General features: G+C 31.8%; 2 protein-coding genes across 3 annotated transcripts in view; both read left to right on the plus strand.

Annotated features, from left to right (window-relative positions):
- LOC145304210 (innexin inx2-like) overlaps nucleotides 1–12,244 on the plus strand; it is a 56,805-nt gene extending 44,561 nt beyond the window's left edge. Inside the window, exons 13-18 of the mRNA XM_080146032.1 lie at nucleotides 772–869; nucleotides 1,463–1,523; nucleotides 4,614–4,661; nucleotides 5,368–5,439; nucleotides 11,465–11,526; nucleotides 12,023–12,244. Of these exons, the coding sequence (XP_080002158.1) occupies nucleotides 772–869; nucleotides 1,463–1,523; nucleotides 4,614–4,661; nucleotides 5,368–5,439; nucleotides 11,465–11,526; nucleotides 12,023–12,113 (432 nt within the window). The 3' untranslated portion in view covers nucleotides 12,114–12,244. The remainder of the gene's footprint in view (nucleotides 1–771; nucleotides 870–1,462; nucleotides 1,524–4,613; nucleotides 4,662–5,367; nucleotides 5,440–11,464; nucleotides 11,527–12,022) is intronic.
- Nucleotides 12,245–16,625: 4,381 nt separating this feature from the next.
- LOC145334938 (uncharacterized) lies at nucleotides 16,626–19,727 on the plus strand. Of its 2 annotated transcripts, none has more exons than XM_080180576.1 (6): nucleotides 16,626–16,721; nucleotides 17,077–17,158; nucleotides 17,401–17,483; nucleotides 17,561–17,619; nucleotides 17,944–18,619; nucleotides 19,056–19,727. In XM_080180576.1, the coding sequence occupies exons 2-6, from the start codon at nucleotides 17,082–17,084 to the stop codon at nucleotides 19,253–19,255; spliced, it is 1,095 nt and encodes a 364-aa protein (XP_080036702.1). In that variant the 5' UTR covers nucleotides 16,626–16,721; nucleotides 17,077–17,081; the 3' UTR covers nucleotides 19,256–19,727. The 2 variants fall into 2 exon arrangements, with proteins under 2 accessions (XP_080036702.1, XP_080036703.1); XM_080180577.1 differs by having other exon boundaries at nucleotides 16,701–16,781.
- The last annotated feature ends 3,113 nt before the right edge of the window (nucleotides 19,728–22,840 follow it).

Below are 22,840 nucleotides of genomic sequence, written 5' to 3' on the forward strand. Positions count from 1 at the left end.
TATTCTTTATTTTGTACAAGAATAATTGATGTTGCTGTGACCCTCCCTGCGTCCCAGGTTTATTCCAATTCTGTTGGCCATGACCAATTGTTTGGATAAAAGTTTTTCATCAATGTTAAAATAACATTGTTTTTTCTTCTTATTGTTTTATTATTCTGACCTATATTCAGGGATCTTAAGGGATAAGACAATGAAGGACAAAAATATTATTTATTACCCCAATGCTGAATAACAATACTACCCTTCCCTATATTAAGATTATTGGGTTAAAAGTTTGGATTACGTATTTGAATTGAAATTCTATAAAAGTACCCAAAGTTTTGGACCTAACGAATAAGTTACTGTGGTTTTAAACTTGGGTACTAGTATAATTTACAGTCCGATGCCCATTCTCTCCTTGCCTATATTCAACTTTTTCCATCAATATATCATGTATTTTTGCCAAAGGTGTTCGAAGATTTTTTACATCAATTAACGTACAAGCAAAAAGCAACAAATCAAATATGGAAGCATGAAATTTCTGTTAATTGTTTAAGAATGACTATGCTTTTAGAATTGTACCCTATTATGCCAAGAATCATCTTGCAAAGTTAAAAATCTATAGTGTTTTTGTTAGCTATTCTTACTGGAGTACATCTAATCTATAGAGCTATCATACTCCTACTTTATGTTTAGATATATCTACTGTTATGGTTTTGGATGTTCTTGTTGGCTATTCTTACTGGTGTACATCTAATCTATAGAGCTATTATACTCCTACTTTATGTTTAGATATATCTGCTGTTATGGTTTTGGATGTTCTTGTTAGCTATTCTCACTGGAGTACATCTAATCTATAGAGCTATTATACTTCTACTTCCCCCTGTTAGGTAAAACTTTTATTTTTAAAAATATACTGAATGCTCGTCTTAAGTCAAAGTGACTTTAATAAAAGCTATTCACTTCGAAGCTATTCTTCGTTTATGGAGATTTCATCTGATTGTTCGTTATATTTATACTAGCGGCTTCGCCCCTAGCCTCTAGGGGCTTTGCCCCAAGAGGTATAATTACATCTTCTATTACTTACCCAGCAGAACGGATCGCAAATTTTCGCACCTACCCAGCAGGAAAACATTTTCTCGTTTAAATAACGAATTCGCAAAATTTGTAAAAAAATAGTCTAATGTGTTCTCAAGAAACTACTGGTGCTGCTCATAGTCTAATGTGTTCTCAAGAAATTTTTTTTTTTTGGGGGGGGTAAATTTTTATTTTTGGGGGATTGGGGGTGTCCCACCCCCCAAGAAAATAGCTTAAAACCACCACAGGACCGATAGGTATATACCTTGAAGAGTAGAATCCAATCAGTTCAGTGGTTACCGAGATCTTAAGCTTCAGACGGACAGACAGACGGACGGATGGACGGACGGACAGACATCAAGCTACTTTGTATTATAGATATCTAACTATCTATCTATGAATTTAGGTATTCCTTGATAGTATTACGAGCTCGTGGTTTCAGTAAATCAGATTCTTCTATTACGAAGGTGAATACTTTATTTTTTACTTTCTTTTTCTTAATTGAATTTTTAAAATTTTTTTGTCTCTCTCTCTCTCTCTCTTCTCTCTCTCTCTCTCTCTCTCTCTCTCTCTCTCTCTCTCTCTCTCTCTCTTTATATCTACTTTTCTTTTCCTCTGTTTATTTTTTCCAATTTTTTTTAAATTTACACTCCATATATTTTTTTATTTTCAATATTGTTAACTCCTCACAGTTATGGAATCTCAAGGACAAAGATTTTTTTATCCAATCTTGACAAGTGAGGTATTTTTGGAAAGAGGAATATATATAGAAAACGCCTAAGAAAATTAGAAAATCCGCAGAAATCACATTTGCAAGTTATTTGCAAAAATCTGCAATGCTAATTTGCAAAATTAATTTCATGCCTTAAATGACTTATTTAGAAAAAATCTTTTTATGAAATGTGTTTATTTATAAGTTTAGAACATACTTAGGGCAAAAAAAATTTCTTTAGTGTTACTTTTTTCACCTTATATATGAAAAAAGCAGTTTCTCACATTTTATGATAAAAAAAGGTATAGGAACAAAAAATATGATTTTTTCTTGATGTAAACACAATAATTGGCATAAAATCTATCATCCTAAATGTAAAAATCAGATATAGAATCCTTTTTTAGAGCTAATATAGTGCAAAAAGTAACCAAGACATTTTTGCAAAGTATGAAAATCTGAAGAAAATAGTTCTTTTTGCTTTTGATATACATATCAGATAAATGTATATAAAATTAGTGATTAAAAACTATAAAACATGTTATAAGTTTTTTCAACACTGTCATTGATTAAATTGCACTTTTAGGTTTAAGAATTACCGAAGTAGTGCATAAAAACTCTTTTTATGATGTAATTAAACAAAATAAATGCCAAAAAACCAACTACAAAATGGTCTACTGCATTATAAAAAACGCCTAATTGTTGATTTGAATTTATTTTGTTTAATAACTTAATAAAAAGAGTTTTTATGTGCTACTTTGGTAATAAGTAAACCTAAAAGTGCATTTTAATCAATGATAGGGTTGAAAAAGTTATAACTTGTTTTATAGTTTTTGATCACTAATTTTATATACATTTATCTGATATGTATATCAAAATCAAAAAGGACTATTTTCTTCAGATTTTCATGCTTTGCAAAAATGTCTTGGTTACTTTTTGCACTATTTTTGCTCTAAAGAGGATTCTATATCTGATTTTTACATTTAGGATGATAGATATTATGCCAATTATTGTGTTTACAACAAGAAAAAACATATTTTTTGTTCCTATACCTTTTTTTATCATAAAATGTGAGAAACTGCTTTTTTCATATATAAGGTGAAAAAAGTAACACTAAAGAAATTTTTTTTGCCTTAAGTATGTTCTAAACTTATAGATAAACACATTTCATAAAAAGATTTCTTTTTAAATAAGTCATTTAAGGCATGAAATTAATTTTGCAAATTAACATTGCAGATTTTTGCAAATAACTTGCAAATATGATTTCTGCGGATTTTCTAATTTTCATAGGCGTTTTCTATCTATATTCCTCTTTCCAAAAATACCTCACTTGTCAAGATTGGATAAAAAAAACTTTGTCGTCAAGATTCCATAACTGTGGATCCTTATACTTCAATTTCTCTCCAGGGATCTTAAGAGATAAGACAATGGCCGATAAATTGATTACATCCCCAATAATGATACACATAATTATCCACCCTATTGATTAAAATTTTTAGTTGAAACATTCGAACACTCCACTTAATTGACTAACCAATCAAAAGTCCTCAAAATTGCTAAGCCAACAAATAAGAAAACGTTATTATAAAACTTTGGGGACTAGTATATTAAACAGTCCATTGTCCCTTCTCTCTCTGATTTCTCTCCTTTTTTCCTTTTTATAATTTCATCCTTTTATATGCCAACCTTTGTCTTAGAGACATAATTCATTTGTAATCTGACTAAGATAAAGCCACTAACCTAACTCATTATAAATACAGGGTGGTTTACAAAAATTTTATCCCATTATATAATTAAAGCAGTGAGGTATTTTTTACTTTTGCAAAAGATTTTAATAACTGCTACAATAATTCAGTTCTTAATTTTATGGGAAGCTTGACATATGTCCTATGGTGGTTTCAGGCTATTTTATTTTCAGAAAAAGTCTTTGGATGGTTTTAGGTTACTTTTCTATCAATCTCTGTTATTCGAATACAGAACCTCTAAGGGCAATGATTTTTCAAGAAACATTATTAGTTAATACTTTAATGATTTATAGATCTACTAGCGAATGCGCCCTTATTATTTAGGGTATCTATATTAGAAGGTATACAGAAAAATAGCCAAAAACAAACCTATACTTATTTATAAAAAAATATATAGCCTAAAACCATCTCAGGGCCTATAAGAAGATTCACTGTAAAGGAGAATTATATTTTAATGAGATCCTTCGCTACAAACAAAAAAAGCTTACTACTTTATATAATACTAGCGGCTACGCCCCTATAGGCCTCTAGGGTCACTTGAGAGGAGAGTCAAATTTTATAACCCAAGTTTTATTTTAGTTAAAAAATAAATTTTTTTTTTTTTGGGGGGGGGGATTTTTTTCTAGGGGCGATTTCTCTTGGGAGGGTGTTGGCACCCTCCCCCAAAATAGTTATAAACCTTAAAAAAAACAATACAATTTAGATTATGTACCCCGTAAATGTATACTGTTATAAACAAAACTAATTTATTACAAAGTTTTTTACAAAAAAGAAATGTGTAAAATATTAATTTAAGAAAAGGAAGAGGTATTTAATTTTTTTATGTGATAATCATAGCGGAGGTACTGTATCACTTACTTTGTCTGTCTGACCGTAAGGCTATTTTTGTTTTACAATGAGAAAGAAGAAAACGTTTTATAAGTAGGAGTGTTATGATCTTACTGGGATTCGATTCCTTGAAAATAAACTCGAAGACATTCTTATCTCTTTTATATGTGAATAATTCTTTAATATAAACAACCGAAAGAAAATCTAGTCTGAAATGTATCTACGACATTTTTGTGAAATTCTTTTAATGATTTGTTTTTTTTTGTTTTGTTCAGAGTGTTCTCAGCCATTGTTATCTGGGAGATTGGTTTGTTTTATATCAGGTCAGTTTACAGTTTTATAGTGGTTTCCCTCAATTGACAAATCGAGCACAGAAAACCCCCCTAATCTAAATTTAATATAAGAAAGGGTGGGAAGGGATCATGTGCTTTATTTCAAGATCTCACGATCCGCTAGTCAAACATGGTTATCCTTTTAGAGAAGCTTCTGATAGGGCCAGGAAAGGTTTACACCTATATTTAGGGAAAGAACCTCCACCCCCCCCCCCCCCCCCAAGATGAATCACCCCTGGCAAAAAATACTCTTAATTTCTCAAAAATTGTTGTTACTATTTCATATTAAAACTAAAATAGAAAGTAATGATTAGACTTCTCCCTCACTTCCCTCATATGCCCTTAAAGAACTCTAGGGGCGTATCTGCTAGTTACACATAAAGACGGTACTACGTCAAACCCTAGATACGTCAAACAGTAGATGCGACAAACGCTAGACAGACAAACAGTAGACAGACAAACCCTAGACACGACAAACGCTAGATACGACAAACGCTAGAATGCGACAAACGCTAGAATATGACAAACAATAAATTTTTTCTAAAGGCGACAAACAATAGATACGACAAACGCTAGAATTAATTCTATTATATCTATAATACAAAGAATGATAACTGTCAGGGGTGAAGTTTTTTTCTAACTCATTTCCGTTTTAAAGCAAAGGCCATGCAATAAAGTTTCAATATTTCGTTTTTAGATAAGCAAGAATTCGAATACATATTTCTTCCGATACCTACTCAGATATCTTGACAAGTCTTTTAATAACCAGGTAACACTTCTTCCAGTTTGGCTGCGAAACAGATTAATATCCGCTGGATTAGAACCGGTTCTGAGTCATGCTAAAAATCATGTATCTTAACGTATTACAGCAATTAGCAACTTTGATGTTTAAGATTCGAAAGCTAGTAAAATTTATATGGCTTTTGTTTTGCTTTTTAGGCTAAAGTATTCGATGCAAATTATTTTAAATTTTAGAGTAGATTCAAAATTCTGGAGATATTAATATCTTTGCATATTTCTTTTATTCGGGCCTAAAAAGTTTACAGGTTAAGGAACATAGCCAAAACTTGACATTAAGCTATAAAAATTGGAAAGAATTTTAATGAATATAATAGATTTGAAATCTGCATAAAATTCTAAGGATTTTTTATAAATTTCGTTTTTTATAAAATTCATTATTTAAAAGCGCAAATCCAATTTAAGTTAATAAATTTTGACCAATAGGATAGGTGGATTGGAAACTACCTGCGCTCTAATTGGTTGATTGGTGTACGTCACTTAAGCTTCTCCAATCAGGGCGCAGATAGTTTTCAATCCACCAATCACAGATGTCAAAATTATTTAACTTAATTTGTATTTGCGCTTATAGATAAAGAATTATACAAAAAAAAACGAATTTTATAAAAATTCCTTAAAATTTTATGCAGATTTCAAATCTATTATATTCATTAAAATTCTTTCCAATTTTTATAGCTTACTTGACATATCTCCTAAATATTTTCATTTGTTCAAATAGCTCATTTAAATTGGCTGTAATCGTCCTTGTTATTTAAGAACTTTCTCGTATACTCAAATTTGTAAGAATCTTCATGTTAAAAGTGTAAAATTTTGGCCAAGACTTAACTTGGATTCTGTCTGTAAATCCCTTTTCTTTGGTGTGCAATCAATTCCACATAAAAACCAATTTAATAAAAAATTATTGAAAGCAACAAAGAGTAAAAATACACAGACAATGTAACACGTAATCGCACATAAGAGCATTGTTTTCAAATAATTAGACTTTACCTATTTTAAAATGTTGGTTTAGCACTGTTAATGATTGGCTGCCTAACCAAATTATTTCTGATATTAGAAATAAAACAAGTTCGAGGTGATGATAGAACACCCTTTTCTTTATTTTGACCTATAACTTAGAGAATGATCATAAACATTGATTTCTAGAAGTCTTGAAAAGCCTTGGATGATTTGTTAAAGAATATTTGTGTCATACCCGTGACGAAAGATGGGGGTGCTTGCATGTTCGTTTTGACACCCTCCTGACAAAAATATGGGGTTACCTCGAGGCTTTAACCCCAAATACTTTACTTTTAAGGGAGGGGGATATAAAAATCATCATTGGGTTTTACAAATTTTTATGAATGCACCTGACCCAAAATTTTAAAGATAAAAGTTAGTTTTATGCAATGTTAATACTCTAATTTCTTATTTTTCTTCCCTAAAGTGGTTAAGCCTAAAAGAAGTATGTTTAAACGGGGAAAAGGGTGTAAAAATATGAATTACTTTTCAGCATAAAAAGAGATACTTTTAAATTATTATAAACAAAACTGCCCCATTTGTGAATTAAAGAATTGATTGAATAGTTATTTGAAACCACAAATTGAAAACAACCCAAAATTCATTAAAAGTTTTTGAGTTAACATGGTTATAAAACTTTGGGTACCAGTGTAATTTACAGTCCAATGTAGTTTTCTTCCCTGTTGTTAAGATAGGTATTCATTATTAGATCTTCCTGCCAGGGTTCCGGAGCCGGAGCCGGGAGCAGCAACATTTTTGGTGGATCCGGAGCCGGATCCGGAGCCGTATTTTTCGTTAAAAACGGCTCCGGCTCCGGACTAGCTAAAAATGATTTTTTAAAGTAATATTATAATTTGGCAACGGTCTATTTCCATATAATAAACTGAAAAACTATTGTTACTTAACAAATAGACACACATCCTTCTACTTTTATATAGCTTTAATCAAATAAAAGCAAAATATTTTATATTATTTATTTTATTTTATCAAATTCAATAATGAAAAAAAGTTAATATATTAATTTTAAGGTAGGAGCCGGAGCCGGAGCTGGAGCCGTATTTCCAAATACGGCTCCGCGGAGCCGGAGCCGCCTCAAAATTATACGGCTCCGACACCCTGCTTCCTGCAAAAAAAAAATATAAAAGAGTTATAAACCTTCCCAGACCTATAAGAATGTACACTGAAAATCATATCGTTCAGAAATACAGACCCAGATCCTGCTACTTTTAAATGAGGACTACGCAATAAATATTCAATAATCGACCTGTACCTATATTTATAGAAAAGTTGGATAATATTTGGTAATGTATATCCCTGTCTCCCTGATTATAAAGGTCACTAGTTTAGATAAATCTAATTTTAGCCCTCCTCTTTTTTTACCTAATTCCACACAGACACACACACACACACACACACACACACACACACACACACACACACATGAAAATCTTTCTTTTCTGACACTGTTAAAAATATTAGAAAATATTATTTATAGCAAAAAAAAAAGAGCGAAGCTACTCCACAATTATATCGTGTGTTTTCTGCTAGTCTGTCTGTCGGTATCTAATATTTTTCAATTTTTTATAACGCTGATATAATTATATAGTCAAGCAATAGAAGCCTTAAAAACTTTTAAGACTAAAGAACAGTAACTTTTTTATAAAATTTTTATATTTATAAGATGTTCTCACTGAATTAATTATTTTAACGAATAGTTTGAAAATATGAATAATATTTTTATCCTAAAAGTGACAGGATGTCTATCTATGTGTGTATGTCTGTTGCAAAGAATCTTGCTAACCGCTGAACGCTGTGAAGTTTTATATGTCCAGAGAAGATTTTAAACTATACTTGGGGAGGATACCCACAACCTACCATGTAAAATAACCCACAGAAAGAAATAGCTTCCCCCCCCCCCCTTAAAAAGTAATACCCTAGTCTTAAAGTTGCTGCGCTACTAACTGTAAAAGTAAAATCTTAATTTTTAGAGTGTCTAATTTTGCAATACCATCCTACTATGTTTGCCAACACCAGGGCCATTAGAAAAATATTTGGCTGGACAAGAACAATTATTGTGCATAACTAATAAGAAAAGGTCAATAAGAGAGGGTTAATTGATTGATGTATGGTTACCTAAGGCGTGCATGGGAGGGTTGTTACCCCCCCCCCCCCCAAAAAAAAAAAAAAAATTACTATAAGACAGGTGAATACTTCTATTTGAGGACATTTATTTATAGCGAAAACAAGAATGACAACATTCATAAAAGCGAAGCTCTGAAACGGTAGAACAAACGATCAAGTTTACTTGTAGATAGTTTCAAAACTAAATAATCAGAATATAAATGAATAAGTATTAAGTATAAACAAAATAGTAAGTAAATATTTTGCAAAACTGATTAAATAGATGACACTGTTTAAGGACACACTTACATTTTTAGGACTTGATTATAGAGATATTCATAACATTGCACTTGGCCGTTATAAAAATCAGATGAATCGGATATTTTAACATACTAAAATTTGTTGTTATAAAAGTAAAAAATCAACATGTGTTAAATAGACTAACGGACGTTCTGATAACGATTATAGAGTTACTGCGCTTTATAAGTCGTGCCTAACTGTTTTAGGAATCATCATACAAAGTTGGAAATCGATAGGACAATTCTAACCTATTTAAATTAACGAAAAGGTCTAACCGTTCAAGACGGAAGTTCGGACTAGCCCTAATTATAGAAAACGCCTTTAAAAATTGTAAAATAGAAATAGGAATGAATACCTATTAGCCAAGATAAACTTTGACAGACAGAAAGTCATTTTTTTTTATCTTTTTATTGCTGAAATTTTCTAAAAATAACTTTGATGTATTCAATGACAACAAAAGAATGAAACAATATAAACTAGAAATGTTCTGCTAAAGCTGAGTAAATGGATCCAATTAAGGTGAAACACAACTTGAACAACAGTTCTTAAAAACAACAAATATGACAAATATCTATTTGGATATATTAGTAACAGTATGTATGTCTGTGTGTTTAGCGAAGAATCTTGCTAACCGCTGGCCAAATATAGATTTTGGTTTCATTGAAGCTTCTTATAGGGCCTAGGGGTAAGGGACCTTAACTTGCCCAAGAGAAATCCCTCCAAAAGTAAAATGAAAAGTGAAGGGCCGACTTCCCACCCCCCCCCCCTTCCCTCTCTATTATCTCAAGTGCCCTGAGGTCTATAGAGGCGTATCCGCTGGAATACGTATACATTATACAAATAGTATTTTATCAAGCAAGGTTTTAATAATTTACAAAGGTATATAATCAATTTAAAGTACCAAACTTGAAGAAATATAGGATATTCCCTCAATCATATGTGGACTAGAGTAATCTCCCTCTACTATTTTTTTAAAGCAAAGATTTTTTATAATTAGGGTCGGTCCGTAACGGATAGCTCTTTTCCTTAATTTAGGCATGTTAGAATTGTCCTATCGATTTCAAACTTTGCATGATGATTCCTATAGGAGTTAGGTACGAGTTAGAAAGCAAAGCAACTCCGTACGTCCATTTTAAACATGTGCTTTTTACCTTTTTTTAACATAAAATTTTTATGTGATAAAATTATCCGACTGGTCTGATTTATGGAATACTGATTCCTAGGACAACAAAGTACAAGTACATTGCATCTCTATAATCAAGTCCTAAAAATGTAAGTATGTCCATAAACATTATCCAGTATCAAACATTTTTTCAACAAATATACTTACAATTTTGCTTCAACTCTTATGTAATTTATATTCTGATTATTCAGTTCTGACACAATACCAGTGATAATGTCCGTTTGTCCTAACGTTTCAGAGCTTCGCTTTTATGGATGTTATCATCCTTGTTTTAGATTAAAATCCACAGGAAAATTTAAACATAAGGGTTTAACCTAACTCTTACTTTACCTAATTTAAAAAAAAAATTTCTTCAATTTTTTCTTGTGTTCCATTTTAAGTTTAGGTAAATTGTAAGAAATATAAAAATGAAATATACAGAGATATTTATCTTAACCTCCTCTCTTTCCGTCTTTAATTCACTCTAAAAAAATATTCATCAATTTTTAATTTTGATCGATTTCCATGGACAGTAAAATAGAAAATTATAGGATTTCATCAAAGTTGGCCACGCGGGGCCGATTGCCCGTGCCAACTAAACTGGTATTGGTTTTGTGACTTTATTTTATTATTTAAGAGAAATTGTTTGTAATACGATTCGATACATGAATTATCAGTATGGCTCAGAACCAGTTTTAGTCAATCGGATATTGATCGGTTTTCCAAATTTTAAGTTTAAGACAAACAATATCACTTAGCTTCGCTACTAAAATGGGAATTTTGAAAGATTTTTTTACAGTGTTTATAAAAGTGAAGTGGGAAGTTGATTTCTTTCAAAACAACTTCTACAATTTTATCATTCAATATAAGTCTTGAGAGAGGAAGAAAATTCAATATTTTATTAAAAATCGTGAAAATATTATTCTAAAAGCCGGTAAAAGCACGGACAAAAAAACATACTTATCTTGAAATATATAACTAAGGGATGGTCGGAAAAATATGTAATAGAGTAGATAATCATGGACGATAACAATCATTTTTACTATTAAAGAAGTTTATCTCATACAGATAGATGGACAAAGCGTCTCAAAAAACATAACGTAATAAAAATGAGGGAGATAAGAGGAGAAAAACATTTAAAAAAAGGATGGATAATCCCTTATTTTTGTGACGTCACAAGGCTGAGTCACTTTGTCCAGCTACTCATACAGACGCCGGGAAAGTTTATTTCATCCTTGACGGATGGACAGACATAGTGAATTACAAAGTAGATGCTCATAAGGAACGAAACCGTCACAGACTAATCTATCAGCAGTCTATCTAAAATAGCAACCAAGAAAATGATACCATGAAAAGAGGAAATACTTATAGAGCTTTCAAAGATAAGTAATTAAATGACAAGAAATATTTTTTTTAGACAAAGCCATCAAAATCGAGAGGAGGGAAGGTGGAACCTAGATCTGATGATTCGGGAAGAAGGTAATTTATGGGTAGTTTTTCTTCCTATGTTTAACCCCTCCGTGGTGGGGCCATAAGCATACAGTATCTTAACACAGTATGGGGTGTTCTATGCTTAAAAAGGCATTTTGAGGTAAATTGACTAATTTTTTTACCTCCCTCCTCCAATTATTTCAGAAAGGCGACATAAATTTTACAGTTGTAAATTTCAGTTTAGTTTGATCCAAAATTCAAAGGAAAATTTCTTGTAAAATAATGTAAATATTATTAACTTGGATATGACGAGCAAAATTCAAGTACTTCAACTCAACATCACGGATGGGAAATTTTATTTTTATCAGATTCTAACTCTCGATGACGACAATTAGAGCAGTTATATTGCTAAAAATCATACTTTTAGCCAACTATTAATAACTATTTTAAGTCAGTTTTATTTTTGTGGTCATTTATACTAAAGATGTTGATTTTGTGTCCTGTAAAATCACAAAACTGCCAATTTTTCATCTTTTGTATTTAGGTCTGCAACATTAGAAGAGGGTCGTAGAAGAAAAGGTGGCCATCAAAGCTCTGAAGAAAGAGAAGATATAGAAGCTTCTTTATCCCCATAAATTGTTGATAATGGATATAGAAAATGTGGATATTGTGATAGGGAAATTTGTGTTGTTAATATTGGTTGCTATTAAAGTCCTCAGATATTGGTCAATACGTACCATGGCCAGGGGGACGGAGGGGGGGGGGGTATTGTTAAATTAGCCAGCTGGGAGAAACATTTTATCAGGTTTTGGAAGAATCCCTCACAATATTCACGTATTCTTTATCCATTTTGTTGATATATATGAAAGGATTATAACAATTATAAATTTAAATAGCTCAGAAATAACAAACTATCACATACCAGCATTCTAAAACGAGTAGTAGTATAAAAGTAGCAGGATGTCTTGTGTAACTGCCTGTATTTATGTTTAGCGAAGGATCTCACTAACAGATGAACTGTTATGTTACTCCTTTATATTGTAGCTTCTCAGAGGCCTGGGGAAGGTTTAAAGCTATGTTTGAGGAAGGTACTTACACCCTTTCAAGTTAAATCAACCCTAGAAAAAAAGTCCAACTTTCTAAAAAAAAAATTCAGATAGTTTCTTAAACTTTAGGCCAATTTTTGAGAAACTACGCTGGTGTTACTTGTATTAACAAATGTACTTTAAATTGTTTCCATTTTCCAATATTGTTAAAATAAAAGAATTTATTATGTAAATGTTTGTTTTTCACGTAAAACAAATCTTAGGTTTGCACTTTTATAAAAAGTAACTAAATTTATTTCATATTTATAGATTTTATTAAAACTCTAATTGCAAAATATAAAACACATATTTAGTAAATTATTATTATAATTGGGTGCATAGACGTCCAAAAGGGTGGGTAATAGGGTGATTACCCCCCAAAAAAAATTTTTTTCATTTTAATTTAAAATTTACCCCTACCCTGGGGGTGCCGTAGGCACCTCCAACCATTTAGGTAGGGGTATTTACCCCCCCCCCCCGAACAGTTTTTAGGGGGTAAATACCCCCCCCCCCAAAAAAAAAATAAAAATCTCTAATAAAAAAAAGATTTTTGCGCGCTTCACGCGCATTTTTAATACTTAATATTTAATAAAATCTAAATTACCCCTCCCAAACATTTTACCCCAGGGGTAAATTTTTTTTTTGGGGGGGTAAACTAAATTTAAGGGGGGGTAATTACTTCCCCAAGCAAATTTTACCCCCGGGGTAAAAATTTGGGGGGGGGGGGTAAAAAAAATTTCGGCGCGCTTCGCGCTCCATTTTACCCCCCCAAATACGAATTACCCCCCCCCCAAAAAAAAAAAAAAGCTTGGACGTCTATGATTGGGTGCTGCCATTTTTACAACCAACATCAATACATTTACTGGTTTTTTTTTACAATAAATGGGTGTCATTATCAGAACAAGGTGCATAGTGGACATTTAAAAAATATTAGCTACAGTACCACAGTTTATAGTCATTTATACACCTAAAAAATTATATAATTAAAATTATGTTATGTTATAAAGCTCAAATTTTATGAATAAAATGAAAAACTTGATTATTTTATAATTACTTTTAGTTAGCTCCATATAAATATTACTGTTAACGTATTCATAATAATGAATAAAAGATTTTGAACTTGTTAATTTATAAATAATAATTAATAATTAGCTCTATATGAGCTTTTAAAATAATGAATTCATAAAAAGAAAGCAAAAACCTCTTTAAAGGTTTTTTGTTAATAATAAATTAAAGATATTGAAAAACATTTTCATTCTAAAAATATCCTTTAGTATATCTTTTGTTTGGATTCTATACATTGCATTGATACAAATATTTATAAAAATAGGCAAAATCCAATAAAATTTCTTAAGCTAGCCTAGGAGTTAGGGTTTAATAAGTCATACATATTCCTTTATATAAATGCATCCCTAACATGAAAGCAGAAATTCAGCCTATGGTGTTTATAATTGAACAGCTACAAAATTCTTTAAAACAGTGGCCTGCAGAAGGGGGATGTTAAAATTGAAATTTTGAATGCCTGCCTTCCACTTTTTCCCCCCTAAATAGTTTCACACACCCCTGGTGAATCACTGTGCACGCCACTGCTTTACAACCAATTTATTTAGCATTAACATTTATCATTTGAACCAGAATGATGATGTAGGTTAGAAAAGTTCCTGTAAGGGACACTAGAAGTCCCCTGTTAACATCGTAGAATCCACAAGCAGTCAATGGTCCTACCAGTTCAAGTCGTGATATTATACCCAATAGTTCAGGTCTGTGCATCTCATTCATTTTGTGGTAACATCTCCTATGCAATTTACAATTGTAAAGTAGAAACAATTCTATAAGAGGCAAAATAGGCATAAGTATATCATGTTGTTTTCTATATACCCAAAGTCATTTTAAGATTTCTTACTTTGACCAGAATGATTTTTCTTAATCCTATAAATATCTGAAGTACAAGACGTAAACCTATAAATCTTAGGCAAAAATTTCTTGTGTTTTCATAATATTTGTTTAAAGGTTTTATAATTTACTGTTATTATATCCTTATACTAAAGTAACAGGATGTTTGTTTGTCTGTGTATCTGTGTGTCTGTGTTTGTGTGTCTGTACCAAAGGATCTTGCTAACCGCTGAACCGATCGGGTTCTCCTTAACAGGGTAGCTTCTCATAGGTCCCGGGAAGGTTTATAACTATTTTCTTGGGGGGTGGGACACCCCCAACCCCCCCCAAAAAAAAATAAAAAAATCCCCCCCCGAAATTTTTTTTTAAATTTTTTTAACTAAAATTAAAAATGAGAGGGGGTGGGCAGCCTCCCCCCCAAAAAAAAAATTTCGCCACCCCAAAAAAATTTTTACTTTTTCTTTTAAAATCTAAAATAAGAAATTGGGTTATAAAATTCGACTCTCTCCTTCTCAAGTGCCCCTAGAGGCCTCTAGGGACGTAGCAGCTAGTTAGAAAATATAGTGCTTACCACATGTAACCAATGAAATCAATCCTAAGCTCGTCAATTTCATCAGCAACCAGAGCCAGGTAAATCAAAATAAGGCAGAGATTGAAGCACCAAAATATGCTACATAGGTCATAAAATAAACTCCCTTTTCCAAGTTGACTGATGGTGTTAAACACGAAGAAAATTGCAGTAACTGTTATCAAAGAAAAGATCAAAAAAAGTGCCAAACTCATTGACTCCTTCATTAAAGAAAAGGTTTCAGATTCCCTCCTCAGAAATTCAATAGATTCCAGATTTTGTTTTCCCATTACATTGTTGTGAACATACTTTTTTTCTTCTTTGCTAGCAGAAACACAACAGCCAAAGAAGAATAACTTTGAGAATACAAGAAATTGAGCTGTAGTGTAGAGAACTGCTATTGTGATCCTGAAGGCTAGATGAGTAACAAAGTTTTCTTGGTCAAGAGCATGAATAACTGAAAAACAAAGGAAAGCTGCTATATTCACTAGTCCACATGACAAGAGAAGAAATAGTAGCTTCATCTGAGAAGGTCCTGAAGTTGAAATAAAAAATATCAAAATTTTATAATATAATGTAATAAAAAGATAGGCTTACCTTTCAAATTCAACTTGCAAAAGATGTCAGGAAATCTAGTTCTCAAAGAGTAATTAAGATAAGGACACAGAAATCCAACTACATCAAATATCAAATCTGTTATACACTCCAGGTATCCATTAGTCATAACATTAGTCATAACATAACTGTAGAAAAAAAAGTAAACTGCAAGTGTTGAAACAAAAAGAAGCCACATCACAAATACAACAACTTTCATTTGGATTTTGGTTTTTGGTATTAAACCAATTGTAGAGAAAAAATTTAATATTTTTCCATACAGGTTTGCCGCCATACTTTTGTTAACTGAAGCTCTAGGCACTAAAATTTTCCAAAAACTATTGTGTATTTAAAAGGAAAATCAATAGAACAAACATTTATGGTTAGTACCTAGTAGATTCATTGTGTTATTAAAAAGAAAGTAATTGTATTAAAAAAAAAAAATTTCAAGAAATAATTAAAACTTTTCTGTACAGGTTTGTAAATATAATGAATTCAAACACCAAAGCTGTCATAAAAGAGTATGTTATAAAATGAATATCAATTTATATGACAATATACGAATATTTATTTAGAGTTTGAGATTGTTTTTCTGTATGTAATGCACATTTATTATTGGAAATTAATTGTTTATATCATCTAAAAATTAGTTGAACACAAAGATTTTCTACCTTGGAATTTTCTGATATAAATGGTGCAGACAGTAATTAGCAAATTTGCAAGGCAAACTTTCAAAAAGGGAAACAATGCATACAATTATTTATGAAGTGTAGATTGTAGAATTAATACAATCACAATTACCTAAGTTTGAATCAATTCTTGTTAACATGGTTTCTTGTTAACTAATTACTAAGTAAACAGTAAAATATTCATATTTTTAGCAGTATGGTTATACTTTTAGTTATCCTGTTAATCAAATTTATGCATTTTTTACAAAAACTATCCTCAAACATACAATATTTTTGATAAAATTATCAAACAACTTTTCATTCACAAAAATTAACAACGAAAGATAAGCATATCAATTTCAAATTACTGTATGAATGATAAGATTAAAAATGCTTAGTGTTAGAACTAATTTACTCTTAATCAGGTGAAATTAGGTAAGACGATTAATAACTGGGTTACTTGATGATGAAAATTTGACAAAAATCTGCTACAAAGTAAAATTGTATTTTAGTATCATTTATTTATCATCCTAGTATAGGAAGAAAAAGAATTTTTAATAATCATATTTTAATATATTCCAGGAAAATTTGCAAATGAATTTTCATTTGAGTTGCTTAAGGAAATTAAACAAATATAATAATTTATTTTAATTGAAAAAAAAAACTGAGCAGCTACAATGATTTATATTTCTGGGCAAAAAAAGTGCATAAGCAAGAGTATATAACAAAAAAGTAATCCAAAACTTTAATGACAATATTAAAAGGCTTGGTTATGTATTTTTTATCCTAGGTTTAATGGTTCTTGACACAGGTATGAGAAAGTGTTTGCTTTTTGCCCTTATCACAATTATTTCTTGCTGGGCTACAGTCAGGTATTATCAAAAATATTTTCATTATTTATTACAAGCTACTCCAGCCTTTGGGGGCTAAAAGTTTCTAAAACACATCTGACAATTTAAAAAACACAGTTACCATTATGAAACTTTCCTGAAAGCTAAAACAGGTTCAGTCTAGCAGGTTTACAATTCCTGGGATATTTTGTTATATTAGATAAAGTTAATCTTTTAGAATATATTTAGATTTCCAATACTTGAATAATGCTCCCTTTATTTAGTGCAAATTCTACAGGCTGTGGCAATGATTTACCCCATGGTTTTTATCCAGGAAAATCGGAAGAAGTCCATGTTTTAATACCAGGTAAGATTTTATAAGAGATTTTCTTTTACTTTTTTTTATAAATAACAAACTATCAAAATTATTATTTTTATGTTTAGATCCTTTGTTAGGATATGTTGAAAGAAGCTTTTATGTCCACATTCCTCTTGCTTACAACAAGGAAGTTTTTTATAAGTCAAGGTTAATAAAATGTCTAAGTTAAACCATGCATAAGCAAAGTTAGCATATTGTCTTGCTGTTTCCTAGGTGTTGGGTTTAAGTCTTGACATCATTGCATCATACTATAGACATTGTAAATGGTACATTATTTGCTCTGTCTGGCATTTGGCATTTTAAGTATGAATAAACTTGCACAACTCATTGTCATGTACAATTACTTAATGTAATAGAATTGAAACTTTACAAAATATATCATCAAATTCTTTTTTGCCTAATGCTTCATATTAGGATTGTACCTATATTACTTATAAAATAACTAATTAAGGATATTTCTACTCCCTTGGTGTTAGATTTCCATGGTTACATGAGCAATGCTCAATCCCAAGAAAATGATTCTAGATTCATTGAAGTAGCTGATACTGACAAAGATCCATTCATTGTAGTAACTCCAAATGGAATGTCTGACAATGAGTATGGCTTTGGATCATGGAATTGTTCCAAGACAGTAGGACCAAAGGGCCCAACATGTGATAGAAACAGAGGTGCTTATGAGTATGGTGCAATAATTTGTTGTGACTCCTGTCCTGAATGTGATCCCAACTATTCTTGTGATTTTGCTTCTTGTTATGATGATGTTTATTTCACTAGAAAAATAGTTGATTATGTCAGCACAAACTTTTGTTTAGATCATGCATCTGTGCATCATAGTGGTATCTCTAATGGTGGATTGTTTAGTTACTACATGATTTCACAGCTGGCTGACATCTTTGCATCTATTGCTCCAGTTGCTGCTTCTCCACTGAATGGCTATGGTGAAGTACCTAGTCAACCAGTAAGTTTGTTTGATATTCATGGTGTCAATGATGATGTGATCCCAATTGATCTTGATCATGCTGAACGAGAAGGTCCTGAAAACACATTGGTTTCATATGATGGATTTTACTATATGGCTAAGAATGATACGTTAACATCATGGGTTACTGAGAGTGGTTGTTTAGGTATAATATTCTTAAACAACATTATGTAAGGAGGCCTATTATTGCGCTCTTTAACAGTGAAGCTACAATTATAGGTCCCAGAAACCTGCTCCCCTCCTGGAAAAATACCCACTAGAAAAAACTAAATATTCCCCCCCTCCCCCCCCCCCCCCATCCTACGCATAGTATAAGATAGGTAACATGAGTAGAATTTGAATATAATAATCAGCAACAATGGATTCATCATTACTTTGATCATACACCATAATATCATGTACTCTAATAAAGTGAAACTTGTAGCTGGCTAAATAAACAACCCCCCCCCCTCACCATTTACCCCCTCCAAACAGAACTTACCAATGTTAGCAACCTAAAATAACAACAATTTTCCTGTGTCATAATAAACATGTGTATTCTGTACCCCTTTCTGAAACCCTTAACTATTAAAAATTTTTAGGGCCTGAGAAATATGAAACTCCAATGGATGGACAGACAGGATGGCAGTGCCAGATATGGACTGGATGTCACAATGGACAGTCTGAGACTGTAGCTTGTACTGCTGACCATGGCCATGATTATCCTTTTGGTGCAATAGATTTGTATGTGGAGGGAGCAAGGCTTATGTGGCATTTTATGAAGAATCATAGAAAAGTGTAAAGTACCAAAATGTTTAAATTCAACCAATGTTATGTCTGGAATGAACCTCCACTGTTATCCTATTGGATGATTTAGAGAGTATGTCTAGATTATTTTTATTATTTAAATGTAAGATTAACTTTAATTTGCTCCTTAAATTATTAACTCAGTTTTTCAATTGTGATTTTGTTTTGCTGTAATTTTTTAAAAAGATGAATTAAAAATCATTACATATTTTAATTTTACTCTATAGATACCTAATTTTATTGAAAAATATACATTCAAGGTTGCCATTTATAAATAAAAATTCAACGAAACTTACAATTTGGGAACTTCAGCTTTCTATTTACAAAACAATGGAAAAAATCAGCTGATTTCTCTAAAGTCTGCGTTCATAAATTCTCTATATATTTTTTCCCTACAATTTAAATTAATATAATTTTAACGAGAAATGTTTCATTATTTCATGAAGATATATGATTTATTTAACCAATTAAAATTCATTTTATATTTAGATGGTAGTTTTTTTTTAGATAATTGATATCTCCTATTCATTGTAACCAATACTCTTTAGGGGGATAATGATATTAAAGTTTTTTACCCCTACCAAGATTCTGCATAGAAAAATTGGGAAGGTGACAGAGAGAATGGGGATAGACAAATTAGAGGTAAAGGGAAGTAAGTTAAAGGGGGGCTAGACGGTTGTTGTTGTTTTCAAATCTCTCCCAACTGTGCGTGTGTGTCTGTCTATCTGTCCGTTCCTTTCTGTCTGTCTGTCTGATTTGTTTATATCTTCTCTCCCCACTACACCTACATTGCTGTAGTTGTTGTATATGCTTGTGTGTTAATTATACAAAATCACAAAAAATATAAAGAAGAAAAGTAGCGCATATTTGATTCTACCCAATATTTTAAATTCTTCGGCGCTATAAAACCAAAAGAACTAAACTAACAGCACCATGCAAAACCCGGCGGGGCTATAAATTGAACCTAATATAGCCTAACCTAACCCAGGATATGAACAAACCATAAAATGATAATTGTAAACAAAAAAAATTGAAGGATTGGGGGTGGGGTTAATCTCTACAGTATGACGAATGTTCTTTTTTGTTTTTCTAAGAGGGTGTGAATAAAAATCTTAAAAGCGAAATTAATTGCTAAAATGTAAAATTTGCTAAACAGAAAGAAAACTTTTACCCAGCGAGACATTTCTCCATAGAGTCGCCTACGAGCTCGTGCAATATATGTTCCGAGTCCTATGCTACCTCGAATCCCATTCGTCATGAATTAACACCTAATTTTTTGGCGAACAACGTTGGAAAATCGTCCTTTCAAACAAAAGGTAGCATGCGAGTTCGCCATCGATATCGTGGCAGAGTATGGGGCGAAGTCGCACAATAGTAGCAGAAATTAATATGCGTCAATTGAGATCTCGACGGCGACTCGAAACATTTCTTATACGAACTCTTAAATGCTCCAAACACAGTGGGAAGCTATAATCATAGAGAAAAGTGGAAGGCGCATGTAGGGAGAGAGAGAGAGAGAGAGAGAGAGAGAGAGAGAGAGAGAGAGAGAGAGAAAGAAAGAGATTGATAGAAAGAATGAGTCATTCTCATTTCTCTATCATGTATCCATAAGGAAAACATGTCTCTCAATTTATTCATAATTATATACATTGCTTAATTGACCAGACTTTCAACTTAGCAGATATCATATCATTGTCGGCTTAATATACTGAACATTAATATATGTTTCTATATTTGTTGTTGTTTAAAAAAAGAATGCCTTTTAAAAATTACTTTTTTTCATCAAAGACTATCAACACTCTATAACATTATGTATTACCATTTTTTATTGTTTTCAGTTGGAAAACAGAAAGATTGATAGAGTCTTTAAAAAATTATTTGAGTCCCTAGTGGCAAATTTATAAACTATATTTTTCTCCCTATCAATTTTGATCAGGGGTTGATTGTGTGTTTGATGTATGTGTGTGTTAACACCGTAAAATGCTACATTTGAGCGACATCGTGTTTTTTCTTCTGCTAGTATTTTCGAGGTCGCCAAAGTTAGCAGAAAAGCTAATAATTTATGAGGTAGCAAGCTACTAAAGTAGGAGCTCTAAAATACTAGCTAGCTACCATCTTACGAGCTCACAAAAGTTCGTCAAAATGCTACTCTTAGAGATATCGAAAAAGGTAGCATGCTACCTTTTTTTAAAAAGGTTTCGCTGGGTAGTGGTACACTGCAGTAGTTTAGAGAGAAAGCACCCCATTCGCCCTCCCCCCCCCCCCCCCTCCAAAAAAATACTTCTGGGGTGATGAGAGAAACTTTTGAATAGGGCAAGCTGGGGTAAGGGGGAGGGGGTGAATAAACGTTGTTGTTGTGTTATACTTAGCTATGGAGTAGTGTAGACTTTAGAAAAAATTACCAACAGACAATGGAAATGTGTTAAAAATTGTAGTGAAAGCGAAGTAAAAAAGGGAAGGGGTCAACAACCGTTGCCTAAAAACAGTTTTTTTTCTTCTGTGTATGTGTGCGTGTGTGTGTGTGTACACTGAATGACCTGTGCGTGAGTGTTTTCTAAACTACAGTTTTGTGTGTCGTCTGTCGGCAACATCTTTTTTTTCAACTACCTTTTATTACAAGCTTATTTAGGCTACTATAGCAGTTTTAAATTTCTCTTTAGAAAGTACCTTTTTTAGTTACTTGTTTTTAAGTGAAGTTGTCGTTTTTTTTTCATTTATTACAGTCATGTAAAAAAATCTTTTAATTGTGATATTTTAATAAAAAATGATAACATGCTTTTTATCTCGGAAGTAAACTATTTTGCCCCCTATATATATCTGACAGCTTAAAATAGTATTGTATTTTCATTTTTTTAAATATAGAATATCACATAAGTAAGTGCAGATGTAGCTAAAAGTTCTAATAAAATCTATTAAGATTTTTGTATTTCTTGTATTCAATTGCTAGTGGCTTCCCGCTCGCCCCTAGAGCCAGGTATTGTTGGGCTTCCCCAAAAATTTTTTAATATTTCAAAAACATGCAAGTTAGAAGTAGCTAGGTTTTGGGGCAAGGTTATTTGTGGGTTCAATGGGGTTATTAGGAAATCCTTTCATCTTTTAATTTTAAAATGAGGGGGGGAGGAGGAGTCACTCACTCCCGAGGAAAATAAATTGATACACTCATATACGGCCGGAAGATATATTCTCTGAAAAGCAAATCGCATCGGTTAGCGAGATTTTTTATAGCCGGATAGACAGACAGACATTATTCTTTATGTAGGTAATATGTAGATTGATATGTATATTTTATCAATAATTTTGTTGTTTTTATAACCTAGGATCGAATCGAATTTGCATAATTATGGACATAATTGTCCTAGTTGGAATTTCAAAAAGTACAAACTTTTAAGGGGTAGTTGCACGAAGTGCATTTAAACTTGAATTTAGTGAACTGCATATTTTTTCAATTCAATAGTTTAAAGTTAGGACATATATTTGAAAGAATTTTAATTTTCTATCAGGTAGTTTCAAAAATCATGTTTTCTGGATATATGCAACTTATATGGCTGTTCTAATTCACGAAAACAGCGTTATGACTATT

The sequence above is a fragment of the Acartia tonsa genome, chromosome 13 (genome assembly GCF_053477335.1).
Source record: "Acartia tonsa isolate MP-2025a chromosome 13, ASM5347733v1, whole genome shotgun sequence".
NCBI classification, from domain to species: domain Eukaryota; kingdom Metazoa; phylum Arthropoda; class Copepoda; order Calanoida; family Acartiidae; genus Acartia; species Acartia tonsa.